A 17136-nucleotide genomic window follows, 5' to 3' on the forward strand; every position below is an offset into this window, starting at 1 on the left:
CAGAAAGAGCTGGGCAAGTTGGAGCTAACGTGGGCTTTGGTGTTCAGCCTTGAGTCAAAAAAAATCTATGGATAACATGCATTTGCCTCTCCTGAAAATATACCAATGCTTTCCAGACTGGTGTATTTAGTGATGTGACTGCTGGGTCTTTAAAGCTCCTTCTATGTACCAAATCTTTTCATTTCTGCTGTCTTCAAAGAAATCAGAATTTAAAAGCTCACTTCTGAGTTTATATAAACTTATTTGATATATTAAGGAGTTGCAAATGTAAAGGCTCTTATCCTGAAGAATGCTTTTGAGAATGCCTTTTGCTTATTATAATTACTTCATTATTATATTGTTTATTACAGTCACCTTATTCTAAATAGCAGCTGATCCTTATCATGATAGAGAAAAGGATATCGCTCTCCCAAGCAGGTGCTTAATAGCAAGTTCCCAGCCTTACCTCCAGCACAGTGACCAGTATCTTCCTCAGGGAGCCACTTGTGTCACTTTTCACATCAGACTCTAGATCCTGATCAAAGACTGTGGAGGAAAAGAAATAAAGTCTGAGAGGGTTCACTCGGGAATGGAGGCTTTAAATGAAGGTGTTTGAAATGGAACACTACTCACGCCGCTTGTACGCCTCCTTTATGTTTATGATTTCCTAGGGGAATAAAAAGCCATAAATCAATAGGCAAACAAACATACAAAGCAGCATGTACCAGTACCATGTCTCTGTTGCTTGAGGCGCTGCAGGTGTGGAGCTGGGAGAGGGCGTGGTGGGAGGCACGAGGAGCCCAACTTCTCCTCAATGCCACCTTGGTGGCCACTTGCCACCATTAACAGCCCAGGACAGCATTTGGAGCAGTGCCTGGCTGGTTTTGCTTGCATTTAGGAACAAGCTAAAGGGATTTTTGAAGAAGACCGTGTTCTTGTAAGTGGTGGGAGCCAAGGCCAGAGCCATGCAGAGAGCTCTGACAGCTGCCTCCAGATAGGTTCCTGGGGACTTCTGCGTCCCCAGTGCTGCCCTTTGCCTCCACAGAAGATGTGTGGTGGATGTGTAGGGTTGAGGAAGGAATCTGAATTGCACTGCTCTTACTCTTGTCAGAGTTTTGGCCCTGGTGTGACAACCTTCAGGCTGCAGCGGACACAGGCCCGCTCTTTGCCCTGCTACCTAAGGCACACCACATGTAAAATCTATCTGGGTGTCCCAACCTTGTTGTTTCGCGTGCAGAGAATCTCAATCAGCAGCGACTCGTCCGTCCCAGCACCCTTCATCGCCTTCCGAAGCTCCCGTGCCTCGTACTCGCAGGGAAGGTCCAGCAGAGCCAGCACAGCCTTCTCGAAATTGCCACTCAGGTCTCCCTTCAGCACCTCTTCCAAATCCTGCGAGGGTGGGTGGAGGGGTTAGTGCAAAAGCTGAGGTGGGATTAGAAGATTTATTTGGTTGGTTCAGGGAATTTCATGATTTCAAAGCTTTTTGTGTACCAAAAGTGCCAAAAACATGAAAAATCCATGAAATACATAGGCTTTTTTTTTATATTAAATTTTCTATTTTTTTTTGTTTCATATTGAAAGAAATTTTTCTCCCATCTTCAAGTATTAGCCACTCATTTAAGTTTGAACTCTTCCTTGCTTAAATACATGTAAACTAGTGTTTTTAAAAGCTCAGCAGGAGAGATTTATCTGAAACACAATGCAGAAACCTTTGAAAGAGGTGCAACAGAAGGGATCAAGTTTTTTTCAAGTTCTCTTCCACTTTTGGTTAGAATTGACTTCCTGGGAAAAGCAAAAAAATTCTATGAAGTGCTTTGATTTCAAGCCATCAGATTTTTTTCCAACAAAAAGCAAACAAGCAACAAAAAAACCCACAGAAAGCAATAAAAACCCTCTTTCTGATATGATCTACTTAATTCAAAAATTAAGGTGACCCTGGAGAAGACCTGGCTAGTGTGTACGTGTTGGCCAAGCACTCACGCTGAGAATGTCTATCGATGACTTATTTTAAGCCCTATCTGTGGCTGACGTTTCCTGCAGTACAGGAAGCATTTGACAACTTCAGAACAACAATAAAGAAGGACGGCTTTAAATCTTTTGTTCCTAAGCATGCTCTTACACAATTGCAGATGAACACACGATCTCCAGAGGCTGACACCAGTGCTGGAGCCGGTCCCAGGAGCACCCCGTGGACCTCACTTCCCCCAGGAGCATGAGAGGGCAGCGGTACCTACAGCTCTGCTGCTCCTCTCCCAGCTATCCAGGCTGCCCAGGCAGGTGGGAAGGCTTGTTGTGTGCTCGTTTCACTGGGATGTCCCCTGGAATTTGCCCATTTCTAATGCCTATTTTTATTAATCCTCATTATAGAGCTAACTCAGCGGGGTGTATGCACCCAAAACCATGCTTGCTGTCTGGTTTACATATGAAAGGCTTTCTGGTCCTGCACTGCCTGTCTTATTATCATTGATTAATGACTAAAGTACAAGCAAACCTTAAGAAAATACCAATTTAATAATAAGCTCTGCAGGATTCAGCTGTTTACCTAAATAATACATTGGAAGATTTTATTTTTCTTACATACGAAATGACCGAGGCAGTCCACGCGTCCTCCTCCAGAAACCAAGCTCTCTATGAGATTTCTCTGTTTTGCAGTGTGCAGTCGATCTCAGCATGAGCATAAATCAATACTAAACCTACTCAACTACTCAACAAAAATATAATGATGTAAGATCAAGTGGTTCCTCTGAATATGCACCTGAGCGGGATTTGGAACTGAAGTTAGCTGCATTTGTCTGAAAGCCTTGGTTTCAGGCTTCCTTTTTCGAGATGCACTGAAGATGAACACAAGCTGGAATATTTTTAATTTTGGTAATGACTTATTTTCTAGCTGTCCCAACTTTGACTAAATTGCTCTGATCTGGTTAGGGCTGATTTCAAAAAGACTCTGAGGCCTAATGTTATTAAGATAATCAGTATTTTGGGAGAAAAAAGAAAATGCTGGATCAGAAACTAACTAGTGACCTCCTTAAATCTACTGGACCCCTGATATTTGAAAAGGAGATCAATGTAGGCTACATTTCCCACAGGCATGCTGTCTGAAAAAAAGAGGCTATTAATTTTGAAATACCTTGCCATACAGAGCATTGTACTTCTGTTTTATTTGTTGTCTCTGCTCCGCTGTTCGGCTTGACAAGACTTCGATAATTTTTTTTTCATCAGTTCCTGAAAAAGAAGGTTGGGCATAGGCTGCATTTAATCATGAATCCAACGCAGAGGAAAGAAAACAGGACTGAGTGCTTTTGTCTCTAAAGAGAAACAAATCGATGTGCATACATCTACTGGTGCCAGCTCTAGGATTTGTAAAAGCACATGAGATTCTTCTGATGAAACTTGTATCTATAGTTGGCTATAATGTTCAAAACATAAAATAGAAGTTCACTGCCTCGTGCTGCTTATACGTTATAGGGAATTTGGGTCTTCTGTTTCAGATCAGACACTGTCCTAAAACCAGGGCACTGTCACACTACTGAACATGGGCTGATATCCAAGTTTTTGGTGGCAGTGGCTGTTAGAAAAGTCCCTGCTCCTGTTTCTACCCCTTCCTGTGGTGCTTCCCAGCTGCAGCAATGGTCTGGGGACAAGTGGTCAGGGTAGGAGAGGATGTGTTCAAATCAGCTTTATTAACCCACAGCCTGAACTATGGCTGTACAAAACAGGTTGTGCTTTGCGCTCAGTGGTGTCAGAAAGAGGAGTGGGAATCAGCCTTCGTGGTCTGAACCTCTCTGCTGATGCTGTTTTGTTTGGCAAAAATAAGTGGGAGGATGCAGCCACTGGGAAGTCCAGGTGATGGGCACCGCAGGGACTGCATCTCCAGGGAGCCTGTGGGGGAACCAACCGCACAACACCCTGACACGAGAAACTCCTGGGGCAGCTTCGAGCTGAAACCTATGCAAGGATGGAAGTGTCTTGCTAAAGGCAATGACCTTGTTCTTGTGCTTTTCTTGCCCTAGGCCAATATAAACAGATGTTTGCACTGAATGAAGCTGCTGGAAGGCATTAGTCAATGTTCTGGAGGTGGTTGTGTTTTTGACTGGTCCCTGAAGATCTGGGAGAGGACATACACCCATGCCCTTTATCTGGCCTCACTGGCTTGACCCCATGACTGCCATATCAGCCTTGACAGCTTCATGGCCCTATTGTAATCCTAATGTTTACCCTAATCCTCTGCAGCCGTGCAGTGAACACACCAGATCTTACCAGTCTTTGAGGAACAAGCTGTCTTCCCTTCCCATTTATCTTAATCCTATTAAACTCCATGGGTGTGCATGTGCTTTGAGTCAGTGACAGAAAGAATAAAGATTCACTGAAAATGGTTTAAACAATTGTTTTTGTGTATGTATATGCTGTTTATAATCTTGAATAGAAACCAAGAGCTTTCTTACCTGCTCCTTTGCAGGCGCTGTGTATTTTCTTGGCATCTCGGTCTGCATCAAAACCGTGATGGTGGCGTTTTTCAGTTGACTAGGAAAACAGAGAGACAACAGATACACGAAAAATGATTTTGCAGAAATTCAGGCCAGGTTCTCACCTGATCTTTAGTCACATCATCTAATCTGTAAATACCACGTTGGGCTTTTCTGAAATGCTGTATCTATCACGAGGCCCCAAGGACTGGAGCAAAACCAGCTGTCCCCACGTGACACGTGATGCCGATCCCATGTAACTTTGCTCTGCCAGTTCAGGCTTGTTCAAATAATTTGAATGTAATAACTGTATACTGGACAACTTTGTGCCAGATCAAATATGATTTGCCTGCAACGCTTTAACAACAGGCCAATATAAACGACTTATCTGATGCGGGCAGAACCGTGCCCTTCCTCTGCAGGACGTTTGTGAGGGCTGAGAGCTGCCAGTCCCAATCAGCTGAACACAAACTGGTCCTGTAAGCCTTTCCTGCATCGATGCGCTCATGCAAATGAGATAACTGGAGATATATAACAGCAGAAAGATGGCACTATTTATTTTTTTTGGTCAGTATTGTACATATGGTTACCTTGAGCTAGATCTATCAGGGATAATAACTCAAAGTCCACAGCCACAGCAGCAGTTTACAGCCTGACATATCAATGTAAACAGAAAACCACGCTAATTCCTACTAATCTGATAAGCTGTGAATCAGAGGGGCTGCAGTGCTGGCACATCTTCTACTCGGCTGTTTCTCAGACAAGGGCAGAGGTATCTGCGAGCAGGAGGTCAGTGACATTTTCATCCCCCGTAGTATCATGAATCAGATCATTTAAATGCCTGGGAGCTAAAATAACACTGAAAAATAGCTCCTAGGTTCCTAAATCAATTTGAACTATTTGCACACCGTCTGCCCTGGGGGTTTAAGCATGCATTACGAGTGCTTTGGTATTTCCATTCAAATAGCAGCAGGTGGATCCGGCAGCTTGCTTTGCAGGGCTGCCAGCCACCAACTCTCCGCTGCTGCTGCTGAAGGGTAGGCACCCAAAGACACGGCACTGGGCTCTCCGTTAGGGCTAGCTGAGGGTTATGACACCCCGGGGCATGGCACAGGGCTCCTCAGCCCTTCCAAAAATGCCACCCATCCGACCAAACAGCAGAAGAGCCTCCATGGCTGAGCAGCCTCCTCGTCCTAGGGGAGAGCACAGGCCAGAGGTTACTCCTGAAGAACACTGCAGACGGCATCGCTCTGCTGGTCTGGAGACAGTCTAGCCATGTGGATTTTGGCCATGCTCTGCCACGCACAGGTATAACCTAGAAGCCTGTTTGGTGGTGTGCTAGGAAAGTTTCGCACTGTGCCCTGGTGGGAGAGCTGCAGCTCTGGAATAAGGAGTCCTCTATCTAAAGACAAAGGGTCTTATCTCAAGGATAAACCCCCAGTCCCTGTGCTTCTTTACCTTTGTAATAGACCAAAGACAATTTCAGCACCTTGGCTTTTCTAGCAGTTAATGGCTAGGGTACAATTTACTGCTAATGGCAGCTGCTGTTCGGCAGCCATCTCGCTCAGATTACCTTAATTGAAAGCTATTTTTACAACAGCAATTAGTGAGGTACAACAACAACAACGTAAAAAGTTCTCTCTGTCTTGTGGCACCTTCGTAACACCTTCGTTGCCACTTCATTGTCACAGAGGTCCCTAGTGAAGCTGTATCCTGCTGTATGCTCTGGGCACACACACGCTTGTTTAAACCTTTCGAGCAAGGTGGAAATAGATGCATGTAAATCGTATTTTCTAGGGAGAGATTTTATTTAACAGATTTCCAATTTCTCAAGAACTTTTCCAAGAAAATGTAAGGGAAAACCACAAAGTTAGAAAACAGGTGTAGGGACCCCTGTCTGTCCAAAGTGAATCGCTTGAACGCTTTCCTATTTTTCTACTGTGACGGGGTGTTGTGCTTCTTTGATGGGATCATGTACAAGAGAGGTTGTTTTGCACAGTGTGCTTGGAAATTCAGCTCTAGTTTCTTTCTCCTTTTCTGATGGATACGTTACACCCTCATTTTCCTTCCCCTCTTGGTAACAGGCAGGTTCACCAGAATAAAATTCACCTTTGTTCTCTGCAAGCCCAGAACAAACAACGGTGGCTAACCAGCCTCGGGGATAAGCTTGGGGGACCAGAACAACAGCATCCTACATCCCAACTGGAATCCATGCTGGATATACAGCCCTGGGAGGCAAATGCCACACGCGCAATGGGTCTCTTTGCTGGTCGGGTGCTCCTCACCCCGTGGTAGGTTCAATGAGCATCGCACGCAGCATCCAGGGGGACGCTCTGCTGCCCGCTCGATCGAGCATGCCCCGCAGAGAGGCCCCATCAGAGGTGCACCCGGTCCCGCTAAGCCACCCCAGCACCTTGGGAGCGTGCTTTGCTACCTTATGCCTCGATGGCTGTTGGGCTGGACTCAGATTTTAGTGAGTCCCTAACCCCTCCATGCCACTTGCCATCGTAGCTGCTGGGTCTGCGTGTAGCACAGGTGCTCCAGGTAGGAGAGTGGTAGCACCAGCTACTGAAATAACATCACGGATTTATGAGGATTCATAAAGACATAAAGAAAAATAGTTCTTCTCAAGGGAAGAGAAGGAAGGCTGGCTTCTCAATGACGGTCAGGATACGCTTGTCTTAAAGCAGCACAGGAATCTATCGAGTCAGCTGTGCTGAAGCCTCCATCTTCAAATAAATCCCTGTAAAACATTAACTGATGAGTCTGGGGGATGCCGTTCATATAGTGCCGTGAGTAACACCAGCATCAAAGCTGTGTAGATAAAAAATCTGATACGCTGGATAGGTAACTGTCAAGGCCAACTCCTGAGTCACCCGGAAAGCTCTGCTTAAAATTCACTGTCTGACGGTCCCAGCCTTGATCTTGCCCACTGACATGGCCCACTGACTTTTTTATTTTTATTTTTTTGAACAGTATTCCTTAGCTTAAACAGTTTTTGCCTCACTTGTATATATATTTAGACAACAACCATTTTCCCTTGCAGCTTCAGCTAGCAGATTTATTTCCATTAAACTGGACAGATTATCACTCGTCTAAAACTAACACTTTTAACTTGTAAAGCACACCGAGTAGTTTTTCCTGCTGTAACTTACACTTTAAGTAGGTGGAAGATGAATTTATAACTGAGGGTGGTTGACGATGTTTAGAGAAGCATTTGGAGACTTTTCTGTGATTTGTCAGCATGTGGAGGAGCTCTCATGGAGCACAAATAAACAGCTTAGCAAAAAGTTCAGCAAAAGCAAGGGGGGAAACAGGGGAAAAATAAGATCTGGTGGATTCAAGGCATCAGCTATTAGAATTGGAGAGGTGTAGCAATACATTGTGAAGATGTCAGAAGACAAAAGCTAGTAGCTTCCTTATATATGCTGCTAGCCTGTCAGAAGACAAAAGCAGCAGAAACACCGCGCTGAGCATGCCAGGTAGCTTCCTGTATTGCAAAAGAGAGACAAAGTACTCCACCTGAAAATAGCTGATAATACAGCTCAGCAACCGCAGGTATTTTTCCACCCCCACCCCCTGAAGCAGATGCATGACCGTGCTGGAGAACGGAGGTTTGGGGGTGGTCATATCAAACCAACAGAAGGGTGGCTGCACGGGGTGCTGCTGGCCACGCTCGTCTGCTGCAGCCCCAACACGGATCGATGCCGGTGGCGTGCACGGATAAATGCAGACACAAGACCCTACGGGTGAATCGCAGGAAGAGCCAAAAGGAGCACGGCCGCTGATCCGAGCGGTCAAGGTGCAGATTTAACAGCTGTGGGCAGAGCTCTGATATGGGCCAGGCTGACCCAGGGATGTTGGGTCTTCATTTTTGCCATGTCCATTTCTGTGATTTATTCGGTGGATGTCTTATTTCAAGCTTATCTTTGGTTGCTGCGATTCATTTTTCTTTGGAAAATAGAAATAAAAAGGTAAAATGGCAGCCCGCAGCAAGGGCAGGCTGACCCAGCCCTGCTCTTTACAGCACTGAGTGTTGTCTGGAATAAAATTTAGGGCAGTCTTCAGTTGTTTGGTGCCATTAGAGATGCCCTTGGGTCAGCTGCCTGCTGCCAGTAGGAAGTGCATGGTCTCCTGTGTGACCTGCATCTTCCAGCCTGGTGCGGATATCTCATGAGTCTGAGGGCATCTGCAGCGGTTACTGGAGATGGGCACAGAATCAAGCCCCAATTATTCTACCCCTTTTGTTATCCTTCACATACAATTAATTATGATCACAAAAATGTGTTGGAGAAAACCAAGATTTGAATAAGAAGGACAGAAACCAGTTCCACATGCAACAATCCGAGCTTGCCGCCCAACACCCTGCTTTCCCCCAGATTCACGTCTCCTGCCTTCGGTCTGGTTTCAGCGCCTGTCCTGAAACTGGACACGCATCAGTCTTTTGCTTATGGAGTTTCTAATGCAGTTTCTCTCTTCTTTTAATTTCACAGCACCTAATAGTTTTGACACTAATACCCTGCCGGTAAATTCAGCTAAAACATTTCCAGTGGGTACACATATTTTTAGCCAGGTGTCCCAGTTTTGGCTGGAATACAGCTGATTTTCTTCCTAGCACCCTATATGGTGCTGCGTTTCGGATTTGTGACCAAAGCAGTGTTGTCAACACCCTGATGCATTAGCTGTTACAGAGCAGTGCTCACACAGCCTCATGGACTTCCAGCTCCTCGTGCTGCCCTGCCAGCGAGGGGCTGGGGGTGCCCCAGGAGCTGGAGGGGACACAGCCAGGACAGCTGGCCCCAAATGACCAAAGGGACATCCCACACCACGGGGCATCGTGCTCAGCAGTAAGACTGGGGGGAATTCACCTGGGGTTGCCATTGCTGGGCATCAGTCAGCTGGTGGTAGATGCTTTTTGCATCACTTCTTTCTCTTTGTGCGTGTTCTCCTTTACTTATTAAACTGCTTTTAACTTGTCCCATGCATTTTCTGGCTTTCACCCCTCCAATTCTCTCCCTCATCCCACTAGGGGTGAGCGAGTGGCTGCGTGGGGCTGAGCTGCCCGCCAGGCTAACCCCCAGCACCGGGTATCACGCATTCAGGCACCGCGGCATCCTGCACCCTGCTTCTTGAGGAAGCCAGAACCAAATGGTTTGTAATGTCCAAAAGGCAGGCACAGGAGTACCAGAAAAACAAACTGACAAGCCAAAATAATTGGAAACCCATCACAAATCACAAACTGGAATGTGCTGAGATTTCTCAGCTCTCCCCGTGCACCGCCACTGATCCACCAGCCCCAAGACCTTCGGGGAGCCTCACCTCCAGCCAACAAAGCAGTTCCCCTCCAGCTCAGCACTGAGAGAGCTGTCGGGACTGCTCTGGGGAGAGCTGCTCTTGCAGTGGGTAAGTTAGCAGTGGGTAAGTTAGCTGACATCTCAAGGTCCCTTCTGATCCCATGCTCCATTAATTTCTGTTTTCCTCTTTTGTGTGGAGAGGAAAACGTATTATCTCTGTCTACAAGGAGTGCCCCAAACCATCTAGTCACCTTGTTAGCACGATGGCAGGGCTGGGGTGTTTATCTCATCAGTTAAATTATATCTAATATTTTACGACCACGGAAGACAGCTTTTGGCAAATCACCACCTACGTGATTAATTTTTTATCAACGCATACATACTTAAGATTAATTATTTATCCTTGCAGAAGCCTTTAATGAGCTGTAACGCAACTGGAATCCGAGGTTAACTAGACTGGCATACTGGAGAGAGAGAAAAAAAAGATACTTTGTCTTAGAACTTGTGGTTTTAGCCCTCCACTACATCACGCATTACCAGGATAACCACCTGTGAACAGAACCAACTCTTATCTGAAGGGATAGTCGTAGTGACAAACAGCCCAATTCTCATCGCTCATTTCCAAGCACTTCCTTGTGTTAAGAAGAACACACAAGAACAAACGTGGGAGAAGGCTGCTGTGTTTTGGTCCTGATTTACTTCGAAAGACAGACTGAAAACACGCTGCTATGTTTGTGTTTCATCAACGGTCTGCTTTACTAGAACAGACATTTGCAGTCACAAATATTTTTTCACCTCACTGTCATGCTACCTTAGGCCCCTCGGAATTTGCATCAATTTTTGGATCACAGCAGAAGCTATGAGCATAACAGGAACAGCCACAGCCTCCCACCACTATACAAGGTATATTCCTTTTCTATAATGATGTTGCCTTATTTTAAACCTTTGCACTCCTACTAGCAAATATATTTTCCTGCTTTTGTCGGCCAAAAATACAGTTGGGACTGGAGTGAACATCAGCACAGGGAGGAGGAAAAGCCTGGCAGATATTCCTGGGGCACGAAAGGGTGAGTTGGTCAGAGAGCTCCAGACCATCAGTCAGAAGGGGCAGAAACCCCATTTCATTTCAGTGCATGGGCACTTCCGTAAGACAAACCTCCACATATTAGAACTGCTCAATACAGAGGAGAAACAAAAGAAACACAGATCAGTTACTAGAAGTCAAGGTCATCCCTCATCTAACCGGGAAAGGCTGTTCACGGGTGAGGATATTTAGTCATTACTGGACAATGGGTTCCCGATCTCGTTATTCTTCTACCAGCATAAGATGTTCTTCTGCAAGCTCTTCTTCAGTAAAATTAAAATAGTTGGGCTCCAATATTCAGGTAGGAATTTTTGTGAACTGTACAGGTTTTAACACAGAGGTCAGAGTAGATGGTAGGCAATATTTGAAAACAAACAGAAGCCAACAGCTGTGGCATGTTGGCAATAGGGCAGTATCAACAAGCGCCAGGGTTTGTGCTGTGGTAATAAAAAGGTGGGGTTGATAAACATCTGTAATCAGAGGAAAGGCTCGGTCCTGTTGTTCAAGGACTGCTGCTCTTGCTCCTCGTTTTGGACGTTTCTGTGCTGTAGTGCTGGCCAACGGGATCGGTTCTTGGGGAACATGAGGAGGTCAAGCACAGGGAGGGACCAGCTTAGACCAACTAGATGTATGTCAACGGAGAAGCCCTACCTTAAGGACTATGCGTGTCCTTTTGACTGCGAGCTTTCTTCCTCTGCTGTTTTGCAAAACATACCTGGCATTTTTGTTTGTTTGAGCAATTTTCTCAGCCAACCACAACGTGGAGCTGGAAAATTGCCACCTGCGTCCTTGGCTGCGCGGAGAAGCGCACCAGCCTACCTGCACGCCATGCGCCATCTGCCAGGCAGGCTGCCGCTCTCCAAAATCCCTACGGCTGTTTTAGGCTTACCAGCTGTTTGACAGCAGCACACGCCTAGGCTAGCTTCGTGCTGCTAGTTCGCTGCTATTAGCAAGAAAACAGTTTCTGTATGAAGTGTATACTGGGCAATGCATGCAAGTCATGTAGGCTGGACTTCCTTACTCAACAGACTTGCAGTGACTCAGTGACTCCTTCCAAATCACCTTATTTCCTACACCTGAGACTAAAACTACAGTGATAAGAAGATCCTACTAGAATTAGTTGCATTTGTTTTTTTTTTTCCTGTTATAAACAAGTGGCATCAGTGACGCTAATTGCTCTGACGGCTATTTAAACTGCAAAGTTAAAACAAGCTCTCTCCTACAATGTCTCTCCTGTTTCTATGAAGCTTTTAATATATCATCTCAAAAGGGCTTATGGCTAATTTTTAACAACTTAATATCTTCATACTCATCGCCATGATAGATGAGTCCATAGTTAAGAGAAAAAAAATATGTTTTGGTGGGTATCTCTCATGGCAGAATTTTGCATTGTCTGGTTTGAGTGTGTCCAAACTCTTTTGGGTCTGGTGGAAATCCTTAAAGCAGATTACTTTTGAAATCAGAGTTAGTTATCAGGGTACTTTTTCAGCTGAGGTCCCAAATCTCTGACTTGCATACTCATACAGAGATAGCTCAAGTGCTCTTATGTCTCATTAAAACTTTTGCACTCTTCTCATTACCTCAGCTGAGACTTGTGATGAGTTCTGGTAAATTGATAGAACTGAAGTTAATTCTTCCATATGCCAGCAGAAAGGCTAACAACACTTAAATATACCAATGCAGGGCTGAAAGACATGGGCACGGTCTTTGGGAATGTCACACTGACTCATCTGTACATTCTAAATCCAAATTATTTAAAAGGAGAAGAACTGGAAGGAGGCAGCATCCCATCACGGAAGACCAAGAACTGCATGCCTCTTCCCTCGGTCCCTAATGCTTCACTGTTTTTAAAACACTTCTCTGCAAGATGCATTATGGAAAACCATGTATATATTCATAGGTACATACACGGGCTGTTACTATGCAGGCATTGCGTGTTGAGTGTCTGACAAACCACCGGTGCTGGCCGAACTTGGAGGTTTCTGTGTCTAACTCCCTTCCACCTCACAGGGTGGAGGAAGTCTCAGGATGCTCCTAGGTCAGCTGAATCACCCAGGGCAGCAGCAGCCGGTCCATTACTTCAGTCAGTCCTCATAGCTAACAATACAGGCAGAGTAATTTCTCTCGATAGTAATGACAGACCTTGGTAGAACATACAAAAAAATGTGTATGCCTAGAAAAGTGTTAAGAGTCCAGATATTTTGAATTTTTGTATGTTTTAACAAGACTAATCGCCCTCTGATACCTCAGATAGTTTGGTTTTGTTTGAATGTTTTTCCATAAATGAATAATTAATTTTTCATGGGTTTATGCTTGGTAACACCTACATCAGCTGCACTCACAGCACAGCATCAGACCTAAAAGAAACAGCAAATGTCCTGGGTAAATGGGGACCGTGGAAATGAAAAGAATCAGCCGTGGTTCTTCCCCAGTGCTGTGTGGTTGAACAAGAAGGTATTTCTGTCTTCTGCTGCCTGTGGGCTTAGGGCCAGGGTCTGAACAAGAATCTATTGTCACTGAATACTGGTCTGCCAGGGGAAGTAACAAATAGCTACTGTTGAGCTTTGTGATGAGACGATCAAATCATGCTGCAGTAACACTTGTACTAATGAGACATTTCTATCCTTGTAAGCAACACAAAAGCCCTTGTGATATTTGTGAGCTTGTCCTTGAGAGGATCCATCGGGCAGATGTGCTCTTAAGGTTATACTTACTTTTTTACCTTCCAGTTCTCAAACCAACTGGCCCACAGCAACCTGCTGCGTCCTTCTTACGTTACAGAGTCCTGCCTTGCAGAAGGTTTGGGCCGCTTTACAATGAGAAGGTGAAACTCAAGGGACTCCCAAAGAATCTCAAAAAAATGGTAAATTAACAACAAAGCACTTGTCCATCCTCAATTCAAGTCACAAACATCACACAGAACAACAGAATAATGCATATAGGATCTTGGATTCTTCAGATACAGAAGGTTAAAAATCAGTTAAACAATTTCACAAAAGACAAAATCCATCAAAGTTTTCAAGCCATCGTATCATGAAAACCATTGCTGCTATTCCCAAAGTGTCCCCAAAGCACCTTGCTTACAGCAGAGCCGCTACCCAGATTTTCAGGTGCATTGATTCTACTTGTGGTGATTTTGAAGAAGAGCAGAAGTGCAGGTAAGCTTGAAGATGCAAGACTGCACATGGAGAAAATAATTAGAGACTTTAAATCTCTAGGGATGAGCAGTCAGGAACTTTGGCTGGTTGTAGAAAGAGGGACTGGACCCAGTTCAGACAGCAAAAAGTGGGTGGAAATGTGCAGGTTTGGAGCTCTAACGTTGCATCAGGTGCAGCTCTTAAAAAAGAGCTCAGATTCGAACAGAAAGCTACTCCTTAGACTGGTTGGAAATTTTTTGTTGAAAGCATATTTTTCAGTAAAATTTGTTACTTCTGTTCAAATGAACATGCTTAGGAACATATTCATTTTGATGAAAGCTTCATTTTGAATATGATGAATTCTGATGTAGCTGAAAATTCTCATTTTAACTTCCAAGTGGTTACCTTTTCTTTCCTATGTACATTGTTCCTGTGAACAATGCTTAGTGTTCAGTGAAAATTTCATTTAATAATAACACTTTTTTTGAAGTTTTAAACCTAAATCCATCTAACCAAAACAAAATACCTCAGTTGACATGGGTGATTCATTTTCTATTTCTCTCAGTAAAATTTGGGCCAGCTAAAGAAATTTCACTTCTGAAATTTCAAAGCAGACAAAATTTTGGAATGATGCAATATTCAACTGATTGAAACAACCCAGCGTTATTCAGCTTTACTAGTGCCAATCTACGAAAGAGAAGTCGCCTTTGTGCACTGCAGTGCCTCCCAAAGCCACCATAAACCACTGCAACGTGCTGTAACACCACAGTGCCCCTTTCATCCTTCAGAAAAAGAGTGCTTACTGGCTTGTCTGCTGACAAACTGGTAGTCCCTACGGTTGGTTTCCGTACATCCTCTGGGAGGTTGTAAGACTTGCTCTGGAGGTTTAAAAAACACAATACATAAGACGCTCGTGAACCTGTGGTTGCAAAATATGAGATTAGGAGAAAGAACAAGCTACAGCTGAACACCTCTGTTAAGAACTGAGTCGTTCCAGGCTGTTCCAGAAGTGGTTCTGTGATGCAGGTTCAGGCACTTGTCCAAGACTACCTGTAATTTTTGTGGGGACAAACACAGAATGATGATGATAAGGGAGCTACAATTCCCGGGTGAGAAATGGGCTGAATAACTGGATTCTCATTCAACAAGGTCTCACACCTCTTCCCGCTGAAGCCCACAGCACTACTTCAGCATACTGCATGTCCATCCAGGTCACCTAGTCCAGCATGGAGCTCATACAACCGCGAAGCCTGCCTGAGAGGCAGTGCTGTGGTCTCTCACCACAGATAGACCTCAACTGGCTACGTTAAATTTAAATTAAATACACTTGTTCTACACTGCTTTCAATGCCAGCATCCAGTGCAAGGCCCTCCAGGGTCAGGACCCTCAGCAGATGCCTGCTGACAGCCCTGTGGTACATAGGGTGAGGAGATGGGACCATCTACACTTTCAGAGAGAGACAGCAAGCTCCTTGGCTTAGCAGCTGGAGCTCTGCACAAAACGTACGGGCTCTCTTGCTTGGTCTGGCAGAGAAAAAGTCCCGAAGAGCTGGTCCAAAAGCAGCAGATTCTCTGCATCTCTCAGGGCCTCGCTGAAACCGAATTGAAAAAATAGTGGCGTAATAAAATAATGCAAATCCTAGAGCAACTATCGTAACGTTAACCCCTGTCAGCAAACAGGCTGTCTTCTATTGATACATACTGCTGAGAGCTGGCAATCAAGAAGATTGACGCACAGCTGAATAAATATTGTCATGCATCCATGAGTTCTAAAAGTGAAGGTAAAAACCCCCAACTTCATCAGTGAAAGCTACCTCATTTTCAGAAGCACTGATCATTCACAGCTACCACCCAAACTTGTGACAGTCAGGCTGTTCTGAGGTCAAATATCTTTACACACACTTAGATATTTATTATTAAGCACTGAAACGTTGGCCAAAATCGTCCCAGTCAAAACTTACACGGCAATTCAATGTAGCAAACTCTGACACCTGAATTTTGACCAGATCCATCTGCAAGCACCGCACTTTGAGATTACTCCCATCCCTCCTATTCAGTGAGAAACTTGGCTGAATTTTGCAAGTGTTGGCCTCTGGAACAGGAAGATTTTCACAGATCTTTAGGGAATTATTTTTGTTCCAACATAAATTTGCTAATCTAACTAAAATTAGTTGTCCCGTGGCAACCTATGCATCATTTCTTTTTCTCAAAATTAAAGCGCTGCCCTTTTTAGCTATGCCATTAAGTGTTAAAACATGCAGAACCTGTGTGCTACAGTAATAGTTTTATAATTCATGTAATCCAATGAAGTGGATGTTACTAGCTGTATACATACAAATTGCCCACCCACACTTAAAATAGACTTTCAGTTTAAAACATCATTTGCAGCTGTATTCATGTCAGCTGAAGAGAAAATAGACAAAAATAAAAGCACAAAATTGTTGCATTCCTGACAATCCAAATTAAATAGCTACTTACATGCGAGCTGCCCATTTTTGCTTAGCCTGGGTGTGGAAGATTGAATTCTTCTGCTCTTCGATAAAACAAGCATTCAGATGGAACTGTCAACTCTTACGAGAGCTGCTAGGTCCTACCCTGCCTGGGGTTAATCAGTAACTTCTGACATATTCCAATTTCAGCCATTTCAAGGTGGGGTATATTCCATCATTACACGGTGGCTTTATCATCCCTGCAATTTAATAGCACATCCTGTTGGGTCATGGAGATGGCTGTTTTTTTTTTTCCTGGGAAAATCAGGATTTCGTAATATAAACTTATATGCACTCTTTCATCTAATTTTCATTACAATGATTTAAAACATGTAACTGCGGTAGTGTCTAACATGCACTTTCAAATATTTTAGAAGGCAGGATACCTCCTTTGAAGCGTTTATACTGGTTCTTATAGGACTCGGTGGTATTTAATATGTCATTGGGGACCCTCAGCTCCCACAAAATATTTCAAACAGCATCTTGCTGCTTGTACGGGGTTTAGATGGCAAGGCTTTGGTAGCAGGGAGAGGGGGCTCTGTAAGGGATGGCCTCTGTAAGAAGAGACCAGCAGTTGTCCCTGAACTGGACAGAGCCAGTTCCAGGTGGCTTTGAGATGATGGCCAGAGCTGGGCCAGTCGGTGAAGCTGGTGGCATCTCTGTGACATGTATTTAAGAAAGGGTAAAAAAC

General features: G+C 44.5%; 1 protein-coding gene and 1 long non-coding RNA gene across 4 annotated transcripts in view; one reads left to right on the forward strand and one right to left on the reverse strand.

Annotated features, from left to right (window-relative positions):
- Positions 1-4349, forward strand: part of LOC118252678 (uncharacterized) — a 16648-nt gene extending 12299 nt beyond the window's left edge. The window contains exons 4-6 of one of the 3 annotated variants that reach the window (XR_004780208.2): positions 1217-1341; positions 2109-2256; positions 3990-4349. This is a non-coding gene — a long non-coding RNA (uncharacterized LOC118252678). Of the gene's footprint in view, positions 1-1216; positions 1342-2108; positions 2257-2631; positions 2848-3989 lie in introns of all 3 variants that reach the window. The other 2 variants (XR_004780209.2, XR_004780207.2) reach the window with 2 other exon arrangements.
- ANXA13 (annexin A13) overlaps positions 1-16449 on the reverse strand; it is a 21652-nt gene extending 5203 nt beyond the window's left edge. Inside the window, exons 1-7 of the mRNA XM_035556200.1 lie at positions 16435-16449; positions 14761-14835; positions 4422-4500; positions 3107-3201; positions 1198-1368; positions 613-646; positions 446-525 (exon numbers count right to left, since the gene is read on the reverse strand). Coding sequence (XP_035412093.1) covers positions 446-525; positions 613-646; positions 1198-1368; positions 3107-3201; positions 4422-4500; positions 14761-14835; positions 16435-16449 — 549 coding nt within the window. The remainder of the gene's footprint in view (positions 1-445; positions 526-612; positions 647-1197; positions 1369-3106; positions 3202-4421; positions 4501-14760; positions 14836-16434) is intronic.
- Between the last annotated feature and the right edge of the window lie 687 nt (positions 16450-17136).

This window comes from Cygnus atratus, chromosome 2 (genome assembly GCF_013377495.2).
Source record: "Cygnus atratus isolate AKBS03 ecotype Queensland, Australia chromosome 2, CAtr_DNAZoo_HiC_assembly, whole genome shotgun sequence".
In the NCBI taxonomy this organism is placed as follows: Eukaryota; Metazoa; Chordata; class Aves; order Anseriformes; family Anatidae; genus Cygnus; species Cygnus atratus.